The 22,780-nt window shown below is 39.0% G+C and overlaps 2 protein-coding genes across 5 annotated transcripts in view; both read left to right on the forward strand.

The window, feature by feature from the left end:
- Positions 1-7,644, forward strand: part of HEATR5B (HEAT repeat containing 5B) — an 89,533-nt gene extending 81,889 nt beyond the window's left edge. Inside the window, exons 35-36 of the mRNA XM_067703254.1 lie at positions 982-1,195; positions 4,030-7,644. Coding sequence (XP_067559355.1) covers positions 982-1,195; positions 4,030-4,334 — 519 coding nt within the window. The 3' untranslated portion in view covers positions 4,335-7,644. The remainder of the gene's footprint in view (positions 1-981; positions 1,196-4,029) is intronic.
- Positions 7,645-15,629: 7,985 nt separating this feature from the next.
- Positions 15,630-22,780, forward strand: part of STRN (striatin) — a 113,803-nt gene continuing 106,652 nt past the window's right edge. For 2 of the 4 annotated variants that reach the window (XM_067703264.1, XM_067703266.1), the window contains exon 1: positions 15,630-15,979. In XM_067703264.1, coding sequence (XP_067559365.1) covers positions 15,746-15,979 — 234 coding nt within the window. In that variant the 5' untranslated portion in view covers positions 15,630-15,745. The remainder of the gene's footprint in view (positions 15,980-22,780) is intronic. The other 2 variants (XM_067703265.1, XM_067703267.1) reach the window with 1 other exon arrangement.

Raw genomic sequence — 22,780 nt, forward strand, 5'->3', positions numbered from 1 at the left:
GTTTATTTATATCTACAGAAATTGCCCAGTATCTAAAATATTTGCTCAACCCTGGCCTATATTGGTAGAGACTTTATGTGCTTCTGTTTTTCACTGTTTACTTAATGACACCATTAAAGGATAAATATATATTATAACATGTTTTAATGGGCCTATTGGAAACTCTGTTTTCTAGAAAATAAGTTTTATTTTTTTACAGTGTTAGTGTCTAAACTACTGATTCTCAAACCTGCTGCACATCAGGGAAAAAAGCAATTTAGTTAACATCTACCATTATCTTCCTAAACCAGAGTCTCCAGAAGTGTGGTCCACAGATCTGTATTTTAAAAATATTCCCCAGGCATTTTTTATGTCCAGCAATGTTTGGTAGCTTTTCTTCCACCAAAGCACTGAAACAGTTTCCCCTCAATATTTTTCATGTACATTCGTGTGTTGATGGACCTTCCTTTTTTTGTTTGTTTGTTTCTTACTAACATGAAGTCTTTCTAATCTAAAGTAGAGCTACTGAGACCTTATTTTCTAGGCCTGGAACACTTAAATTGGTTTAAGAGGTGTCTAAGTAATATATTTTTATAGCTTTGTTTGGCATCCGTCAAATATTAGCCTTCCATACTAAATATATTAGGTTAAAGTGGGAGGGAGATTTGTAGATTAAAGAAAGAATTAAAAACACAAATTAGTATTCCCGGTCTCTAATTTCTTATACACTATAGAAATACACAAATTATATTAGCAGTGGTAATTTGAGAGTTAACGTATAAGGAATGTTTATTGGATTAATTTTTTTCCGTTTTATTTAGTTAGCATGTTGGAAGTTTTATTACTCCATTTCTGTAAGTAGAAATGGCATTAATTCTTCCCACATTTCTGTTTTCATCCTGCAGTATTGCTTGTTTTCAGTATATATTAGGATGCAGTGTGATTGTAGAGCAGATAAGAACTGTCACACATGTAAATTAATAAAATGATTTTCTTGTGTAGGTTCAAGCCAAATGTTACCAGCTTCTCCTCTCAGTCTTTCAGCATTCCAATCGTGCCCTTTCAACCCCCTACATCCATTCATTAGCTCCAATAGTGGTTGAAAAGCTAAAAGCTGTTGAAAGAAACAGACCAGCCAGTAATACAGAACTTTTAGCTGTTCAAGAAGGAATCAAAGTTCTTGAAACATTGGTTGCTCTTGGGGAAGAACATAACAGTAAGTATTTTCCTCTAAAAAGCCACTAGTCTAAAATGAATATTTGTATTATATATAAATTTTCTTTGCTATTTGACACAGGCCATTGCAACAGTAAGTTTACTAAGGGTGGTTACTATCTGAAAGATTAATGTTTTTGCTCGTGATGCTAACAAAATTGAGTTGATTTATGTTTATTTTTTAAGAGCAAGAGGTTAAATTACCGATGGCATTTGAACCCACAGATTGTTTTATTTTCTAGAAATGTACTCTTTAAGAACCAGGGAAAATATGGCTGCCTAATAGATTTTTTAAAATAATACATTTTGGTGTTCATAATAGAGGTATAAAAGCTTTTTAACAAATAGGACAAATAGGACCAGATTAGCATTAATGATGCCAAACATCATTATTAAAATACCTCAAAATTTGAAATTTTTAAATTGCTGTTATTTAATTTAATGAAGAACTACCACATACATCCATTTAACCAGAGACGTATGCAACTTAACACTTACTCCTCTTTATTCCCTGCTAAATCTTAATTTCATCACAATCTAAAATTTATCTTAAAAAATATGACTTAATTATTACAGAAAGACTGTACTTTTTAAACTAGTACCTTATGATTGAATGTTAAGCTGTTTCCAGTTTTTCAAGATCATAAATGAGATAAGTATTCTTTTTTCTTATATAAATTTATTTTATTTTATTTATTTTTGGCTGTGTTGGGTCTTCGTTGCTGAGCACGGGCTTTCTCTAGTTGTGGCTAGCAGGGGCTGCTCTTCATTGCGATGTGTGGGCTTCTTATTGTGGTGGTTTCTGTTGTTGCAGAGCACGAGCTCTAGGCATGCGGGCTTCAGTAGTTGTGGCACCGCAGGCTCAGTAGTTGTGGCTCACGGGCTTAGTTGCTCAGCGGCATGTGGGATCTTCCCGGACCAGGGATCGAACCCATGTCCCCTGCATTGGAAGGCAGATTCTTAACCACTGCACCACCAGGGAAGTCTGAGATGAGTATTCTTGTACAGGTATCTTTGCACACATTTTTAAATTATTTCTATCAGGTAAATTTTTTTAAGTGAAATTACTGGGCCAAAAGGAATGCACATTCTAAAGCTTTTAATATATATTGCTAGATTACTCTCCAGATAAAAATTACATCAGTTTTTTCTATCATAAAATTTTTCCTCTTCTCTTGAAAGAATTTCACACAAAATTGGAAAGGTAGTAGAGATCTTTTAAAAGCTATTGCTGATAGCTTACCTATAAAATAATAATCCAGAACTATTACAGTGGAAGAGAAGAATACAGAAGTGATTATGAAAAAAAAAAGTTGCTCTGACTTGACGAGTAACTGGTTAGGGGGACAAGAGAAAGAGAGAGCCAAATATTACTGTGTTACCTGGAAGAAGCATGGAAGCAACGTTAAAACTGGAAAGGTCAGGAAGAAGAGCTGTTTGGGAGGAGTTGATAAGTTTAGTTGAAACTAGATATTAACAGATTATTTGGGTAGAAATGTTATGACTGACATCATGGCCTGTGTTTGGTAACTCAACATAATTTTATCTTTATTTTTATTTTACTCACTTAAACTCCATAAACATGGGGACTAAATCTTATTCATTTTGTAATCTTAACACTGAGCTTATTGACTTTTGCATAGTCAGTATTTAAATATGTTTGAGTTGAGTTGACTCTTGGGATCAGTTCCTGAACAAGTGCCCTAATTTAGGTAGGGAAGAGTCTTATACTTTTTCAAATAATTCTCTGTTGTTTGAATTCTTTTAACAGCAGAATATATTTACATATTATTCATGAAATTAAATATTGTTTGATAGTTAATTAGACTTCAACAAGGTTCATTAAATGAATAACTCTTTAATTTTCCATTTAAGAGTCAATTAATTTAAGGTATGAAATAACCAAAGCAGTGTAGCTTCAGTTCTCCAACCAATTTCTAGTATTTATTATTAGTGAATTACATCAACAATAAGCACCATCACAATTTCTTCATTTTTTAAGGGACTGCTTCACTCAGATAACAGATGTTTTGTACTATAGCAAGACTTCTAAGTGGTAGAATAAGCAATTGTCATTTTTTAAAAATTAAAACTAAATCTGAGTCTAAGTGCCATGCAAAAACCGAAGGGAGGGCTTCCCTGGTGGCGCAGTGGTTGGGAGTCCGCCTGCCGATGCAGGGGACACGGGTTCGTGCCCCGGTCCGGGAGGATCCCACGTGCCGCGGAGCGGCTGGGCCCGTGGCCGCTGAGCCTGCGCGTCCAGAGCCTGTGCTCCGCAAAGGGAGAGGCCGTGGCAGTGAGGGGCCCGCGTACCGCAAAAAAACAAAACAAAACAAAACAAAAACCGAAGGGAGATGGTTGCCATCACATTAACGTATACATTCACTCAGTCCTTTGATGGTATCCTCCTAATGAATGCTTCAGGTTTCTGTTCCCTATTCCCTCTATTCTCCAACCTCCCTATTCTGGAATACCCTTAAAATTTTCATAATTTTATTCTCAAAATACATTTTACCAGATGACAATTATAAAGTGTTCATTCCTTTTTAACCTTTTAGCCAGTATTTTTTTAATAAAACAAATTAATATAAATGCAAAATATATAATCTTAACAGGAAATCAAACCTGATTTCCTCCCTTAACATGGCTTGGACAGTTAGTAAGTATTCAGTATTAATTATGAATAATTACTGAGGTCTAAAATTAGATCATGCACGTTTACTTCGATTTTATTATAATTCAGACTACTGTAGTAATTGCCTAGTTTTTAAATAAAGGTTTATTGTAATTTTCAGACTTGTGATCATCTTCAGACTTTATCTTTGTTATTTGCAGGAGTCCAGTTACTTGCTCTTTTAGTTCCCACTTTGATCTCTTACCTGCTGGATGAAAATTCTTTTGCCTCAGCAAGCACAGCTTCCAAAGATCTTCACGAGTTTGCACTCCAGAATTTAATGCATATTGGACCTCTGTATCCACATGCTTTCAAGACAGTAATGGGAGCGGCTCCTGAGCTGAAAGTACGTTTGGAAACTGCTGTTCGAGCAAGCCAAGCCAGCAAAGCTAAAGCAGCCGCCAGGCAGCCGGCCCCAGCCGTGCATTCTGCACCAACAATTAAGCTAAAAACAAGTTTCTTTTAATGTGCTATTCCACTCGTTTTTGTTTATTTTGTCAATTAGCACCTAATTATTGATAGCCACTGTATCATTCCAGTCTATAGGTTCTACTTTATTTGTATATAGGAATTATATGCTTCCAAGTAGGGTAAGTGAAATAATGCTCACACTGGTTTCTGATTTTGAAGGAATGATTTTTTTTTTTATTATGTGGTGAATGTGCTTTCATTTTTTTCCTAATATTGTTTCTCTTTTATTAATTTATTCTTTAAACACTGAGCCATAGTCTTTTAAATTAAATGCAAAAAAATTGTATCATGTAGTTGAGCAGCCTATTGATATTGTCAGGGGGAAAAATAGGTCATATTCTGCATCTGTTATAAAAAAAATTAATTGAAAAGCAAGCTGAATTTAAATTTTGAAGTAACCAAAATAATGTGAAGTGTTGGTTTTGCGGTGTATCTATTAAGAATAAAGTTAACATTTTCTTAGCATTTCTCAGAAAGTCCTTACCTTTCAGACAGATCTTTTTACCTTCATATTAGATTACTAAATTATACTTGTGTATATTTTAGTTAACTAAATTAAAACTCATTTAAACATTCATTAAAATGTTTCAAATGTGGAATAATGTTCTGGGTTTTTTTAATGGCTAAAATTTGGCCTCACTTATGCTTTGTAATTACAGAGACTTGAGTCTGGCTCTGATGGTTAGTTTCATTCATCAAACATTTATTGAGTTCCTACTGTGTATAAGGCATCAAGCTAAGTGCTGCAGGGCATACAAAAATGAATATTATAGTTATGCCAGACTCTCATGCAATGGGAATTTTACCACGTCAAATAAATAATTGATGACATGAATGTTTGCCACAGTGTTTAGCACACTTTAAACACCTGGTTTTACCACACAGTGTAATATAGACTGAACCTTTCTGAACATTCCAAAGGAATACCTATTCATCATCTGCTACCTCCTACTTATTCTCTCTCATACCCTCACTGATTGGCATCTAATACAGCCTTGCCTTCCTCATTTAGTCTTTAGATCTCAGATAGGTGCGTTCTCACCTATTTTCTTACTGACTTCTATTTCTGCAGGGTTTTTTTGTATTTTACACCTGCTTTTCCAAAGTTATTCTCCTTGTTTTTAGACTTTTTTTGGTAACACTTATCGAGATACAATTCACATACCATACAATTTGCCCATTTTAAATGTATAATTCAGTCGTTTTTAGTATGTTCACAATGTACTATAACCATCACCACAGTCAGCTGTGACCATTTTCGTTACCCCAAAAAGAAATCTGGTACTCTTTAGCTGTCGCCCCACAAGCTCTCTGCTTCCCCCCAGCCTTACACTATTGCTGATCTGCTTTCTGTCTCTATCAATTCTCTTATTATGAACATTTCATATAAATGAAATCATACACTATGTGGTCCTTTGTGACTGGCTTCTTAACATTTTTAAGGTTTATCCATGTGGTAGCATACATCAGTACTGCATCCCTTTTAATGGCTGAATACTGTTCCGTTCTATTTATATTACATTTTGTTTATCCATTAGTTGATGGGCGTTTGGGTTGTTTTCACTTTTTGCCTATTACAAATAATGCTGCTGTAAACAGTTGTGTACAAATGTTTGCATTACCCTGTATTTTCATTTAGCTTGAGTGTATACCTAGGAGTGGAATTGCTGGCTCAGTGGGAACTCTGTGTTCAGCTTTTTAAGGAACTGCCAGACTGTTTTCCAATCTCCTTGTTTCTTGCACTGCACACATAACTGCTTTTCACTTATCTATTTATAAAGTATGTTTGTTTCTGCCTTGGCTATTTTCTGCTGTTCTTCGAACCCAGGCTTTTCCCATCATTTCCTACTTCAGGATAGTCTACATCATGCAGTAGCAATGGTTCTCTCTCTCTCTCTCTCTCTCTCTCTTTCTCTTTCTCTTTGCCTTCTCTCCCTCTGTCTCTTTCTCCCTTTCCTGTCACCAGTACATCTTTATACTTTCTCTAGACTCTTCTGAGCCATTGACAACTTCTAGTTTTCTATAATCATATCTATAAAAGGAATATCTGTTTGAAGAATTATATTTATTAATTTGTTTCACTGCTCAGCTTATTTCTTTTTTTTAAGATGTTTGGGGTAGGAGTTTATTAATTAATTTTTATTTATTTTTGCTGTGTTGCATCTTTTGTTTCTGTGTGAGGGCTTTCTCTAGTTGTGGCAAGTGGGGGCCACTCTTCATCGCGGTGCGCGGACCTCTCACTATCGCGGCCTCTCTTGTTGCGGAGCACAGGCTCCGGGCGTGCAGGCTCAGCGGCCATGGCTCACGGGCCTAGCCGCTCCGCAGCATGTGGGATCTTCCCGGACCAGGACACGAACCCGTGTCCCCTGCATCGGCAGGCGGACTCTCAACCACTGCGCCACCAGGGAAGCCCTAAAATCATCTTTATATATTCAAATCTGATACCTTGCTGAAAACTCTTCAGTTGCCTTACCATAAAGACCAATTCTGTAAAGTACCCTCAAGCCCCTGCATAATCTGGCCCCTGCCTACTTCATCTCATTTTATTTCATCTGATCCTATAACCATATGCAGTATACCTACATGTCAAATGAAGATACCTTGGTACTTCCACATAGGGACATTGTAAGGTTCAAGTTAATGCATATAAAATGCATTGTTTTTATTGAGTAAATGCTTAATAAGTACCAGCTGTAAAAAATGGCAATAGCAATTATTCCTTTGTGTCAGCTGTATTGGACTTCTTTCAGCATGTCAAATGCACTACAATATTTTTTCATTAGGTGTTTGAATTTTGCTAAAAAGCTCCATTTCACCTTATTCTAGCTTGTTTATACTCATCGTTCATGTTTTAATCTGGTTACATTCTCATAAAAATGTTGCAGCATTAATTTGATTATTGCCATATACTAAACACTGTATTATTTAAATTATCTTTTTCTCCTGTAATGAAAATGTATGTATTGGCTCTTTAAGCTTGAATACAATCAGCTCATGGGTTGTAATGTTATACATTTTGAGTTCGTGTGAAAGTGTATATGAGCTGGTTCAAACCACTCCTCTTGTTACTTCATGTCCTGCAGCTGGGGGGAAATCTGGGCCAGGAGATAACATAGATAATGGTAGGATTTTCCATCACAGAGGACAACTGGAAGTGCTAAAATTAACACATATTGAACAACAGTAGCATATTGAGGGCCTGCAGAGTAGAGGGAGAGATGCATCACACGCAAAATAAGTTAAATCTTTTTAAAAAAAACTTAAGGACACATGGTCTTCAAAAATTAAAACACAAATGTACTGAACCTCTTTAACCTCATTCATTTTTCTTATTTTTCTAGCACGATGCTCAGATTTGTCCCCTACATCATGTTTATAAGAAAATAACATATCACATTTAAATTCTTTTGAGAACTGACTTAATGTATGTTAAAGGACTGGACTATCAGATGGGAGTTTGGGGTGGGAGGTGCTGTCCTGAGCAATTCAAGCCTAAACGAAGATAGGGTGTTTCTGCTGAGAAAAGTCTCCACCTGGGAAACGAGTGGTCCCTGTTGCATAGTTGGCAGGAATAGCCAGCTTATAAAAATGTCCTTCTCTCCCCACCCCCCCGCACAGTTATTTTTATGTAATGAAGATTACATTAGTTGTCTGAAATTCAATTCCTGCCTTAGAAATAGGGGCACCATAGTTATTTTTTAAAAAAAAAGAAAGAAAAGAAAAATCTGTTGAGTAGAACTTTCATTGGCTGGAAAATTTAAAGAGAGAAGGGTAGAGAAGCAAGGGATGGAGTTGATGGGGAGAAAGGTTAGGAATGTGTTTTTAAGAATAGTTTATCTTTGCTTATAGAAATAGAATCTTCAGTTGATCACCATCAATATTCCAAGAGAAGTCTTACTACAGCTTCAGAGCTATATTATCATTTTATTGCCTCCCTGTGTTAGATATTTAGATTTCTTAAAGCAATCCTGAGTTTAGATTTTAAGTATTTATTTCTCTAAATATCAGTCACTACAAATTTAAAACCAGTTAATTTCAAAATTAAATTTTGTTAATTTATTAAAATAAATTAAAAAATTTAATTTTGAAGTTGAAATTAGGTAACTACTTTCAACCAAAAAAATAATAGTAATAATAATTATAGTAAACAATAGAAGCTATTTCCCCACCCTATCAGAAGACTGTGATGTAGATTTAACTTCTGGACTCCAAGAAAAATTTCAGATAATAGAATTCCTTGTTTCCCAACTTGTGATTGGCTGTTTCCCCAGCCCTGTCTTTACCAGACTTCAAATCTGGGGAGTAAAGTTTGGAGACTCAGGAAAGGTGGAAGCAGGGGCTGGCCCCATGAATTAGGCAGAAAGAAGAGGTGAGAGAAATTAGGGAGCAGGCAGATGGTAGAAGAGACATATACAGTGGGCTATTGCATGTTCCTCTGCCCCAAAGTTCTCTTCAGCCTAGCAGAGCCCTCTCTACAGTCAAGTAGTCTACTCTTCTTTTTTTCTGGCCAGAATTTGCAAAGAGCTATCAAGTTCAGTTTGAAGGCTTCTCTTTAAGCCTTAAATAGAGATCCAAGTAACTGGTCATTTTGGATAGTTTTTTTTTTTTAATAGCCACTCATTTCAATAAAAAATTTTTTTAAGCAGATGAATTGTCATTTTGGGGAACCATAATCCCCACCCCATAAAGCACACACATATAAATCAAAAAATAGCAAACACTCCAATTACCTAAATAACCTTTTAGCGTTTCACAATTTCTCTCTTTAAACTGGTTATACTAATATATAAATCAACATTTCAGCAGCTGCTCTCTGTGCTTGGAAAGGAAATCCTACTTTTTGTGTCACAGGCTTTATTAATCACAGAATGAAGTAATCAGAAAACCAGCAGCAACACCCTGAGGTCTGAAGACTTCATGGTTGAACACAGATGTTACTTTTTTTAAAAGATTATTTTAACTCTGCTGAATTAAAGCTCTGAATAGGGGATGAGAAAAGAAAAAACAATTATTGAGCCCCCAGTAGTCATGATTTTCAGTTAGTCTGTGAACTTGTAATACAGTAAAAACTATCATATTCAGTATATATTATATTGTCAGGCACTATGCTAAGGGATTTACATTTCTTCTCTCATTTAATCTTCACAATAACTTTGTGAGGTAAATACTATTCTCATATTAAAAATGAGAGAACTACCGCTAAAAAAAGTTAAACCATTTGTCCAAGATTTCCAGGTTTTGAAAGTTGTAAAGTGAGGAAAAACATTTAGATTTAACTCATTACAAATAGCATGTCCTTTCTAGTTATTAATGTTTTCAGGATATTTTTTTGAAATTCAAAAACATTTTTGCTGTTGTATCTGAAAATGCACATCCAGAGAGGACTCCAAGAGGTTTGCCATATTCAGTTTCATGTTCTGGGTGGTAGTTGCATGCAATTGTTCAGTTTGTGAAAGTTCCCTGAGATGTTCACTTAGCACTTTGGAGGTTTTCTGTACCTGTGTTATATGCAATAAAACATTTACTTAAAAAAAGTAATTCCTGCTGAACACAGAAAATGTGACAGACAGGCACAGAGAAAACAAATCACTGGTAAGCTCACTACTCAAAAATTAACATTTTCAGGAGCTGATTCAGTATAGGAAGAAGTGATGAGATTCATGGTCCTTATTAAAGCAGTTTAGAGCAAAAGAAATCTACGAGAAGTTCTTTTAAAAGTAATGATGTTTTGGGGCTTCCCTGGTGGGGCAGTGGTTGAGAGTCCGCCTGCCGATGCAGGGGACACGGGTTCGTGCCCTGGTCCGTGAAGATCCCACATGCCACGGAGCGGCTGGGCCCATGAGCCATGGCCGCTGGGCCTGAGCGTCCGGAGCCTGTGCTCTGCAACGGGAGAGGCCACAACAGTGAGAGGCCCGCATACCACACACACACACAAAAAAGTAATGATGTTTTTTGTTAAGTTACAAAAGAAATATTACCAGATGTGGAAATTTTGGGGGGAAAAAAGTAAATTTCTTAGAATTTCACCTTAATATAACCACTCTTAATATTTTGGTGTACTGAGTGAAGGTTTTGTAACATGATAGATCATAAATACTATTTTATGTGTAAATAAGTCCTTGAAAGGCAAAAAGGTATTATAATAAGGTCAAACTATGAATTAAAGCAGTGCTGTTGTATATATGTGATAGTCCAAGTTATCTCTATATTTATTTATTTATTACCTTTTGACCCCACTCATCCATTTCTCCTACCTCCCACCACTGACAACCACGAATCTGTTCTTTTTATCTATGAGATTGGTTTTTTAGGGTTTTTTGGTGTGTGTGTGTGTGTGTGTGTGTGTTTAAATATATATATAAGAGAGATCACATGCTATTTGTCTTCCTCTGACTTATTTCACTTAGCATTGTGCCCTTTAGGTCTATCCATGTTGTTGCAAATGGCAAGATTTCATTCTTTTTTATGGCTGAATAATACTCCATTGTATATATATACACTGCATATTCTTTATCCATTCATCCTTTGATGGACACTTAGGTTGTTTCCATGTCTTGGCTATTATAGATAATGCTGCAATGAACATGGGAATGCAGATATATCTTTGAGATAGTGATTTCGTTTCTTTCAGATATATACCCAGAAGTGGAATTGCTGGATCATATAGTAGTTTTATTTTTAATGTTTTGAGGAAACTCCATATTGTTTTCCATAGTGGCTGCAACAATTTATATTCCCACCAATAGTTCCCTTTTCTTCACATCCTTCCCAACACTTGTTATTTCTTGTCTTTTTGATTATAGCCATTCTAACAGGTGTGAGGTGATATCTCATCTTAGTTTTTATTTGCATTTCCCTGATGAGTAATGATGTTGAACATCTTTTCCTGTGTCTGTTTTGGCCATCTGCATGTCTTCTTTGGAAAAATGTCTATTCACATCTTCTGCCCATTTAAAAATCTGATTGTTTTTTACTGTTGAGTTGTATAAGTTCTTTATATATTTTGGATATTAAACCCTTATCAGATATATGATTTGCAAGTATTTCTCCCCTTTAGTAGGTTGCCTTTTTATTTTGTTGATGGTTTCCTTTGCTGTGCAGAAGCTTTTTAGTTTGATATAGTCCCTCTTGTTGATTTTGCTTTACTTGCTTTTACTTTTGGTGTCAGATTAAAAAATCATCACCAAAACCTATGTCAAGGAGTTTACCAGTCAGACAGAAAAAAACAGATATCATATGATATTGCTTATATGTGGAATCTAAAAAAAAATGTTACAAATGAGCCTATTTACAAAACAGAAATAGAGTCACAGATGTAGAAAACAAACTTACGGTTACTAGGGGGCAAAAGTGGGGGGGAGATAAATTGGGAGATTGGGATTTACATATACACACTACCATATATAAAATAGATAACTAATAAGGACCTGCTGTATAGCACAGGGAACTCTTCTCGATACACGGTAGTATATGCATATGTATATGTATAAGTGATTCACTTTGCTGTACAGCAGAAACTAACACAACACTGTAAATCAACAATAGTCCAATAAAAATTAATTTAAAAAAAGGAGCTTACCACTTATGTTTCTTCTAGTTTTATGGTTTCAGGCCTCCTGTTCAAGTCTAACCCTTCTTGAGTTAATTTTTGTGTATGGTATAAGTTAGTGGTCCAGTTTCATTCTTTTGCATGTGGCTGTCCAGTTTTCCCACCACTATTTATCAAAGAGACAATCTTTCCCCATTATATATTCTTGGCTCCTTTGTTATAGTTAATTGACCATGTATGTGTGGGTTTATTTCTGGGCTCTCTACTTTGTTTTATTGATCTATGTCTGTATTTATGCCAATACCATACTGTTTTAATTACTATAGTTTTGTAATAGAGTTTGAAATCAGGGAGTGTAATGCTTCCAGCTTTGTTCTTCTTAGGATTGCTTTGACTATTCAGGGTCCTTTGTGGTGTCATACAAATATTAGGAATACTTGTTCTATTTCTGTGAAAAATGCCATTGGAATTTTGATAGGGATTGTGCTGAATCAGTAGATTGCTTTGAGTAGTATTTAACAATATTAGTTCTTCCAATCCATGGGCATGCAATATCTTTCCATTTATTTGTGTGATCTTCAATTTCTTTCTTTAATATCTTATAGTTTTCAGTGTACAGGTCTTTCACCTCCTTGGTTAAATTTATTCCTAGGTATTGTATGCTTTTTGATGCAAATGTAAATGGGATTCTTTTCTTAATTTCTCTTTCTGATAGTTTGTTGTTGGCATAGAGAGATACAACTGATTTTTGTATATTGATTTTTTTTTTTATCCTGCAACACTACTGAATTTGTTTATTGGTACTAACTTTTTTGATGGCATCTAGATATAGTATTATGTCATCTGCAAAGAGTGACAGTTTTACTTCTTCCCTTCCACTTTGGATGCATTTTCTTTTCTTTTCTTGCTTAATTGCTCTGGCTAGCGCTTCCAATACTATGTTAAATAACAGTAGCAAGAGTAAATATCCTGTCTTATTCCTGATCTTAGAGGAAAAGCTTTCAGCTTTTCATCATTAGTATGATGTTAGCTGTGGGTCTGTCATAAATGACCTTTATTATGTTGAGGTACATTCCCTCTATACCTGCTTTGTTGAGAGTTTTTTATCATAAATGGATGTTGTACTTTGTCAAGTGCTTTTTCTGCATCTATTGAGATGATCATATAATTTTTATTCTTCATTTTGTTAATGTGATGTATCACATTGACTGATTTGCAGATTTTCAATCAGCCTTGCATTCCTGGAATAAATCCCACTTGATCATGGTGAAGGATCCTTTTAATGTATTACTGAATTTTGCTAATATTTTGTTGAGGATTTTTGCACCTATGTTCATCAGGGATATTGGCCTGTAATTTTCTTTTCATGTGGCATCCTTGTCTGGTTTTGGCATCAGAGTAATGCTGGACTCATAAAATGAATTTGGAAGAGTTCCCTTCTCTTCAATATTTTGGAAGGGTTTGAGAAGGATTGGTATTAATTCTTCTTTGAATGTTAGGTAGAATTCACCAGTGAAGCTCTCTGGTCCTGGACTTTTGTTTATTAGGAGGTTTTTGATTACCGATTCACCCTCCTTACTAATAATTGCTTGGTTCAGATTTTCTATTTCTTCCTGATTCAGTCTTAATAGGTTGTATGTTTCTAGGAATTTATCCATTTCTTCTAGGTTGTCCAATTTGTTGACATATAATTGTTTGTAATTGTCTCATGATTCTTTGTATTTCTGTGGTATCAGTTGTAACATCTCCTCTTTCATTTCTGATTTTATTTATTTGAGTCCTCTTTCTTTTTTTCTTGGTGAATCTAGCTAAAGGTGTTATGGGTTCTTAAACAGTTACCATTAAATTTAATCATGTTTTATAGTATGTTATAAATGTATTTAAAGGAATTGTCAGACATGTCTTCTATTAGAGAGGGAAAAAAACTTTTAACATTCAAAACTTGTAAGATTACTTAAATCCTTCAGATGAAAAACTATGCCATTGTTGCATTATTGTCCCCTTGATACTCTGATAGATCTGACAAGTAAGAGAGGAGGCAACCTGTTAACAGAACTAGCAATCAGGAATTCTGGTTTCTAGTTTTGACTGTGCCACTCACTCAAAGCCTCATTGTGAACAAGTTCAACTTCTTTGGACTTCAGTTTCCTAAACTGTAAAATGAGAGGACTGGGTAGTATCTCAGAGGACGCTTACAGCCAAAATAATTTACGACACAGGGAATTTGGTCAGGCCTGGATTAAACTTTTATTACAATAAAGAATGAATTCATAAAGCTGAAACATTGAATAACTGGGAGAGAGAGCTAGCCATCTTTGCAACCAGATTAGATACAATGTGTTTCCTGTCCTTTCCACAAGTAGCAATGGGAAGAGGGGGAGGGGGGAGCACAGGGACAGGATGTCCTTCCCTGACATGTCACTCACCAGCCTATATCTTTACATTTTTTTCATGGCCACAAAAGAATTACAAAATGACTTGCTATGGGGACAAAATAAGTGCTTAATTTCAAGTTCATTTGTTAAGTTTTTTTCAGGTGCCTTCCTTTCATTATCGCTGTAGTGTGAATTTATAGTGACGTAACTTCAAAGACTTGGGAGAGGATAACATTTAGAGAGAAAGACTAGAAAGGAGTTCGGTGTGCTTTCGGTAGGCTAATACTATCGCCAGTTTGCAAATGAACCGTGGAAGAAACTGGGAACCCGACAAGTGAAAAGGGAGAAGTGCCTGGATACCTAAGATAGCTCTAGGGAGCAGAAAGGCACTTTTGTTTTTTCAGGTAATTTAACTTTAAGGCACTGTGAGAATTGACTGTATATTTGCCAGTCTCCCTTTGATGGCAGGAATAGTGTCATTTATCTTTATATCCCCAGTGACAGATAGCACTTAGAGTCAAATATTTGCTGAAATGACTATAAATTGCTCGGGAATAAGAAAAAACGAGATTGAAATAACAAAGCCTTGGCTATCCGAAACTTTTACAGGATTTACTGCAACATTAACTACAAAGGGAAAAGGACTTCAGCGGAGTAGTGTTTCAGATGAAGTGTCAACAAACCAGAATTTGGAATAAGCAGAAAGCTGCTGTGTTGAGTCCAGGAGAGAGATGATCAGAGTTCCTTCTAAGTGAAAACTGATCAGGCAACAGGTTTGATTAAACCCTAAGTGTAAAAGAAAGGCAGGAGCGACAGCGATACGGAAATGTACAGAACTCAGGAGTGTCTAGGGTCAGAGAATCACCCAAGTCGGAGCAGAAGGGAGAGGTCTGAATGTGCTGGCTGGAGAACCCCGGTCCAGCCGCCGAACTGGCGAAGCTCGCTTTGAGCTTGTTTCTTAGCAGAACTACCAGGAAGCCCTGAAAGATGTGCAGCTCGGGCTGGCATTGCAGCGCGATAACTTCCGTGTGTGTGTGTGTGCAACAGCGAGCGTCGCCCGAGAACTTCCGCGTGCGAGGGAGACTGCAGCACCACCCGCCAGCGTCCTGCCCCTAGAGTGAGGAAACCCGCGCTCCCCGCCGGGGGGCGGCCCCCTCCGCCGCGCGCATGGGCGGGACTGGGGCTGGGGCAGGGCCGCGGCCCCGCCCCAGCCGATCGCAACCCCACAGGCCGCCCGGGCCGCGCTCGCCGGCGCCACGCCCCGCGACTACATTTCCCAGCAAGCCCCGGGAAGCCCGCGCGCCGCAGTTGACCCATTTCCCGGCCCGTCCCGGGCTCGGTCGGCCCCCGCGCCCAGGCGGCTGCTCCCTGCTGACTGGGGTGTGGGCGGGGAGCGGCGGAGGGAGGAGGAGGCGCTGCTGGCTGCTGCAGTTGCCTCCGCTGCTGGGCGCCTGGGCAGCTCCCCCGGTTCCCGCGGCCGCCATGGACGAGCAAGCGGGTCCCGGCGTCTTCTTCAGCAACAACCACCCGGGCGCTGGCGGTGCCAAGGGTCTCGGGCCTCTGGCGGAGGCTGCCGCGGCCGGCGACGGGGCGGCTGCGGCGGGGGCGGCCCGAGCCCAGTACAGTCTCCCGGGGATCCTGCACTTCCTGCAGCACGAGTGGGCCCGCTTCGAGGTCGAGAGAGCCCAGTGGGAAGTGGAGCGGGCGGAGCTGCAGGTAAAGACCCTCCCGGCCTGGCCCTCTTCATCCCGCCTCTTCGCTCCCTTCCGCCCCGCCCCGGACCCTTCCCCCTCCCCCGCTCAGCCCTCGCTCGTCCCCTCCCCCTTTGCTCCCGCCCATCCCACCCAGAACCTTGTCCCCTTCCTCCCTTCACCTTTGCCTTTCGCCGACCCCACTTCCTCGACCCAGGTTCCCACTCCCGCCCGTGATGCGTTGTTTACCCTCCCCGCACCTTTTCATCTGCTCCTTCCCACTCTTAACTCTCAGGCTCATTTCAGCGCTCTTGCCATTCCACATCTTAGGTCTTCCCTTTCAGTTTACTAATTGGGCTGACAATAGTTTTGCGAGATGAGCAAATCATGTCCTGTCCTAGTGAGTCCCATCCTAGGTCTAGAGACGGTCCCCGTAAAAGGTGTTGACAGTTGGCGCCTGTCTGTAAGGAAGGTGATCAAAGAAGACCAGAAGTTGTGTCCGTGGGGCCTTGACTTTAGGCAAGATGCTGCTCTTGGGCCAAAGTGTTACTAGGAATGTCGGCTCCCTTTTTATATATGTAAATGTTTCTTCTCTTCCTTCTCTCTCACCCCCTCCCGCGTTTCTTTCAGCTGTTTTAGATTCGTGGATTTTGAATGAATTTCGTGGATTTTCACAGTCAGATGATGGTTCAGGGATGGTTTTCAGTTCTCAGAATCTGAAGCTTCCTAAGGGTTAATTTTCTGTTCAAGGTTTTGTGAGATTAACTTGTAATTTAAAAGGAACTAAAAGGGGCTTTAAAGTTGATTACATTTCCTTTCATAATCTGCAAGGTAAAGTATTGGGTTGGCTGGAAGGTTCGTTCAGTTAATGAATGCGTTGTTCAATAAAGTTCTTAGTGAAAAAGAAAAATGTGTCTCTTATTTTTACTGAAAACCGAACGAGCTTTTTGGCCAGCCCAGTATATCCAGGGAGGAAGCTATCGTGGGCTCTTAGAAGAATGAAAGTGAGGCTGATATTTTGCAGGCCCTTCTGAATTGGTAAGTAGGTTTCAGTGGTTGTTCTTAAAACTTTCAAGGCACTTCCAAGGCATACACCAATTTCACCAAGAACTTAAAGAACTCTGAGTGGCTGTGCCTTTCTGTTTTACTGGCTAATACTGTATGCTTATGAAATCTGAGTGTAGTTATGGTTGGTGAAACACTTGAAGTTAAAATGCTACCCACGGTGTCACCGTTTTGGGTAGCATGTATTTTCTTTGGCACTTAAAAAAAAGAAAAGGAGAAATAGAATCATGTGCTGGAACGGGCTGCTTTGGTGGAGTGGAAGTGGTCGTGGAAGGAGCAAGCAGAAAGGGTTATAATACAAGCTGTGGTTGCTGCCAGCTCTGTGACCTTGAGGAAATCCTTTAACCTCTTTGAACTTCACTTCCATCATTTATTCAGCATATTTATTGAGTGCTTATACTGTGCCTCTAGGCCCTGGGATTAACAAAACTGACAAAGCCTCTGCCCTCATAGAGCTTATGTTTTAGTCGGGAGGCAAACAGTCAGCAAATGCAACTATATAGTATACTGATCCACAGTGCAGCTGCTATGGGAAAAATAAATCAGGGTACAAGTGTAGAGTGTGATGGGGCAGCTGTTTTAGATGGAGTGGTCAGGGAAAAATTTGTAATTTTTCTCATAATGAACTAGCAATGCATTCCATAAGTGAGCTTGTGGATTTCAGACTTAACGGAAGTATTAAAGGCAGGCTTTAACTTTAATGTTGTACAGTTGTGGATAATGATTTTTGTATGCAGCTGCTTAAATTTTAATTTCTTATCCAGTTTAGGGAATGTAAGATAAATCACACTACTTTGTTCAAAAACAAACAACAATTCTTACCTCATTACCTGGGAAATTTGAGAATTTCCAACCTATCTCAACTCCTTTCCCCCCAACCCCCATATTTAACTTTTCAATTTACCTGTAACTGTAGTTACTCTTTAGTTATGCCCCCTCTACGCCTTCCCCCAAAGTATACACATATACACATACTACTTACCGGGTTATTTATCGCAAATCTTAAACTTCTGGTAGGTTTCCCATTGGTGCTCATCATATTAAGGGTACTACATTTTTACAGTATCTTTTGGTTTGTGCTCCAATTAAATTAAGCATCCATGGAGAAACTTAGAAAATGTGCCATAGTTTTTAAACAGAACAAGTATGTATTTTGGAAGGAGAGAGTTCACAGGAATCTGTGCTCTTTGACCCTTTTATTAGCATAATTGAAAATATATTTTAAAAATCATTTCTTTACATCAACATCATTAAATTTGACCATGTCCTTTTTTTTTCTTTTCCCATTGGAATTTTTCTAGAAAAACAGTAGGAAATAAGAATTGAATGAATGAAATTTGGATCAGTTGGTATCCTCCTTTTATTTTTAAATCTCTGCTTAAGTCATTAACACTAGAGTCAACAAAAATACCTTTAAGATTAGGTCTAATTTGTCCCTTCAGGAACCTGTCAGTCCTGCTCTTTCAAGTTGCCAGGGCAGAGTTGTGAAAGGCAGTCCAAGCTCTCATCTCCCTGGCCTGCCGGCACCACTTCCTCCTTCCTTCAGATCTTGGGAGTAAGGAACTGGCCACATTGTGCCAAAAAATTGGACATTTTTTGCCCCCTTGCCCATCTAGGTTAATATGAAATTCTCTTTTTACTTTTGGCAATCCCCCTCCTGCCTCACCACCACCATTCATATGAGAATAGGTAATTCATGGGAAAAGATTGGTTACGGTTATTATTGAGCTTTATATTTGTGTAAGGAATTGGAGATAGAATACAAATCATAACATTTGAGAGAATTTTCTGTGTATGAGACATTGTGCTAGATGATTTCAAAGAAACAGTCTAATAGGAGTGATAGAACAAATAAAATGCAGTAGAATCAGAGTTTATCATTTGGGGGGTTTAAATTTTCTTAGGCTAGCATAAGAGAGGAGGGCTAATAGTGAACGGGGAGATTAGCAGGAAGAAAGAATTTATGAAGTAATGAGAACCTAAGGCTCAGTATTTGAAAATTACTGACTTCTGGGAAAGAAGCATGTAAGTAAAAAATAGAAGGTATTGTTCCTAGATTTAGAAGTTTGTGTGTGGTAGGGGAGGCTCTGCTGTCTACCTGGAAATGCTGAATTGCATGAAAAAAGGTGATATGATTGAGTATTAGGGCATATGGTATGGAGGCTGTGCTGGAATGTTTATGAGTCTGGGTTTTGGCATTATTGGTTCGTATTTTCATTCAACAAATGTTTTCAAGTACCTACTTCATACCAAGTCCTGTTCTAAGGCACTGGAGAAACGATAACGATTAAAACAGATCCTACCTGCATGAAGCTTAAATCGTGGGGGAAGACTGGCAGCAATAAATGAATACATTCATCAGACGTTGGGTGGTAATAAGTGCTGTGATAAGGTAAGGTAAGGAGGATATGGAGCGCTTGAGAGGGTGGAGTGGGGAAGAAAGGCTTTACTATTGTTAAGGTGTTATTTAAACAAAGACCTGAAAAGGTGACATCTGAGGAAAGAGTGTTCTAGGCAGAGGGAAGAGTAGGGGGAAGGGGAAACATGCTCGGAATGTTTGCAGAGTGTTTAGGCAAGTGTGGCTGGAGTAGAGGAGGAGAATGGAAGAAATGATGTCAGAGATACTGGGTCTTGCTCATTGTAAGGACTTTATTTTTACCTCAGCAAGATGGGCACCTGTTGAAATGTTTTGAGCAAAAGAGTGACACCATCTTTAAATGCAACCCTTTGCAAGGATCCAGAATAGACTTGGAGGGGAGAAAGGGGAGATAAATCAAAGTCTAGTTAGGAGGCTATTCTAATAATCCAAGCCAGAGGTGAACTAGGGCAATAGTGATGCGATAGGTGAATAATATTCACATGTGATACATACTCAAAATATAATGGATCCTGAATACATTTTTGGAGGTAGAACTAGCAAGATATGCCGAACGATAGGTTGTGAGATTTGAGAAAAAGGGGAGTCAATTATGACTCAATTATTATTATTATTTTTTTTGCGGTACGCGGGCCTCTCACTGCTGTGGCCTCTCCCGCCGCAGAGCACAGGCTCTGGACGCACAGGCTCAGCGGCCATGGCTCACGGGCCCAGCCGCTCCGCGGAATGTGGGATCTTCCCGGACCAGGACACGAACCCGTGTCCCTGGCATCGGCAGGCGGACTCTCAACCACTGCGCCACCAGGGAAGCCCTCAATTATTTTGACTGAGCAGCTTCATAGGACTATTGTTAAGGTTTACCGAGCATTTATTTATTTTTAAATTTTTTTTATTTTTGGCTGCTTTGGGGTCTTCGTTGCTGCACGCGGGCTTTTCTCTGGTTGCGATGAGCAGGGGCTACTCTTCGTTGTAGTGTGCAGGCTTCTCATTGCGGTGGCTTCTCTTGTTGTGGAGCACGGGCTCTAGGCACGCGGGCTTCAGTAGTTGTGGCTCGTGGGCCCTAGAGCGCAGGCTCAGTAGTTGTGGCGCACGGGCTTAGTTGTTCCGCGGCATGTGGGATCTTCCGGGACCAGGGCTCGAACCCGTTCTTCTGCATCGGCAGGCGGATTCTTAACCACTGCGCCACCAGGGAAGCCCTACTGAGCATTTAAATGGACAAAATAAGTACTTAAAATGACAGTTTATGTTTTGTTATTATTATAACTATTATTTACAATTACAGTGAAAGGCAGCATGGCATAGACCTGGATTTAAATCTTTGCTTTAAAACTTACTATTTTATTTCATGCTAAAAATATATGTTTACCGTAATTATGACCTCTCAGGACCTTAGTGTCCTCATTTGTAAGGTGAGGCTGATAAACTACCTTGTGAGAATTAAATGAGATATTTTAAAATATCTAGCAGAAGTCTAGTACATAACACAAAGTAAGGGCCGAATAAATAAATGGTATCAAGTGCATGATGTTAAATTTGTACTCCAATTTGTCTCCTTGTCCCCAGAGAAAAGCAGAATCTTCAGTCATAAATCTTCTAAGGCTAGAGCATGTAATTGTCATCCTGGGACCATGCAGTCTAATACTCTGGGTCTGATCATGGCACTCAGGGACATTTATGGAGGAGTGAATTATTGCCATTCCATAGCAATCAGTCTCTCTCCCCGCTGCCCTTGGAGCGCCCAGACAGGTAGCATCAGGGCCACTGTGAGGGGGGACACAGTGAGGGAAGGCCAGGAGGAAGTGGGGGCCACCCTGCGGTATCCTGTCCCCTCCTGAGGCACCGTCAGGTGGGATCCAGGGTGGGACTCAGTGTCCAGGAGCCCAGGAGAGGCCACGGGGACCCTCAGGCCAGGAAAGGCAGGCCCGAGGCGGGCCGCCCTGGGCCCAGGGGAGCAGAGGCAAGGTTCCTTGGAGGAGCAGACTCCCCCGGGCAGCCGACCACCATGCTCCTGGCCTGGTGGGTGGTCACAGCCCATCTTTCTCTCCCCCAAGGGGACTCGCCGAGAGAGAGGGGGTGGCCAGCAGTGTGACCTGTCTGTCACGTGAGCTGGGCGCCCAGGCTGGATGTGAGCTCCCTCCAGAGCACGTAACAGGCGGGGTTCACTCACAGGGCTGGGCTGGGCTGGGACGGACGCCCCGACCCGGCCCTTCGGCACCCTCTCGCCTCATCTGTCCGTCGGTCAGCCTCAAGACATTGACTGTATACTTGAAATGTTCTTGCTTTTCTTTATAATCCACTATGTGTCTGTTGTTTGGAACATATAAATTTCTCTGAATATGTTTGTCTTAACCTTGCATGACTTTTTGGATAACAAATTATATACATTTACCAACCACTCTATAAAACTAATCTTTGGTATTATTTGGCCTTTTTAAACCACTTCCTTTTAACTTGGAACAGGTGAACCCCATTGTGGTATGGTATAATTTTGTAAACAGGTTCGTTTTTCATTCTATTCATATTCTTGACAATTTATAATCTTTAAATATATTTTGGAAAGATTATAGAGGTTCTACTCTTTTAAAACATATCCTAGTATTTGTCACTTTAGTTCAGTGTTTTTCAACTTTAGCTGCAATCTTAGAATAATCTGAGAAGCTTTAAAAAATATTCGTTTCCTGGCCTGTACCCCAGATCATTTAAATCAGATAAGAATTAGGGGGTCCATGGCATTAGTATTCTTTTGAGTTTCCTGGTGGCTCTAATATACAGCAAGGATTGAGAACCATTGCTTTAGTCGTCCTTTTCTGTTATTATGTATGTTAGTGATTTCAACACTTGTGTTTGTATTCCAGATATGGATGACTTTTTATATAATTTGGGATATAATTTCTGTTATTTTTCTATTATTCTTTCTGATGGTACCTAGCATTTTTAGGCAGTAGAATATTATAGCTTGAATCACCTCCTGCTGAATGAGAGATATAATGATATAGTAATCTTTGAGCTGGAATAAACTTTGGAAGTAATCACCTACAACTTTATTTTAGAGGTAAAGTGAAGCCCAGAGAAGGGTTAAATGACCACGAATGAAATAGGTTTCATACAAGCCCTGTCACTTAAATCTCCAGATACCTTTATGGTTTTTAAAAAACTTCTCAAATACATTATCTTCCTTGATCCTTACAACCTTCTCAGTTAATCAGAGTCACACTAATGTGACTTATCATTTCCCTTTTTATTTTAAAACAACAAACATGGAGATTTTACTGTGTTCTACATACTGTTCTCTAGCTTATTTTATTAGCTACATTTAAGATTTCCTCTTGACTTTGGTGTTCTGTAGTGTCATTATGATGTGTCAAGGTATAGATTTCCTTTTAT

This window comes from Pseudorca crassidens, chromosome 14 (assembly GCF_039906515.1).
Source record: "Pseudorca crassidens isolate mPseCra1 chromosome 14, mPseCra1.hap1, whole genome shotgun sequence".
Taxonomy (NCBI): Eukaryota; Metazoa; Chordata; class Mammalia; order Artiodactyla; family Delphinidae; genus Pseudorca; species Pseudorca crassidens.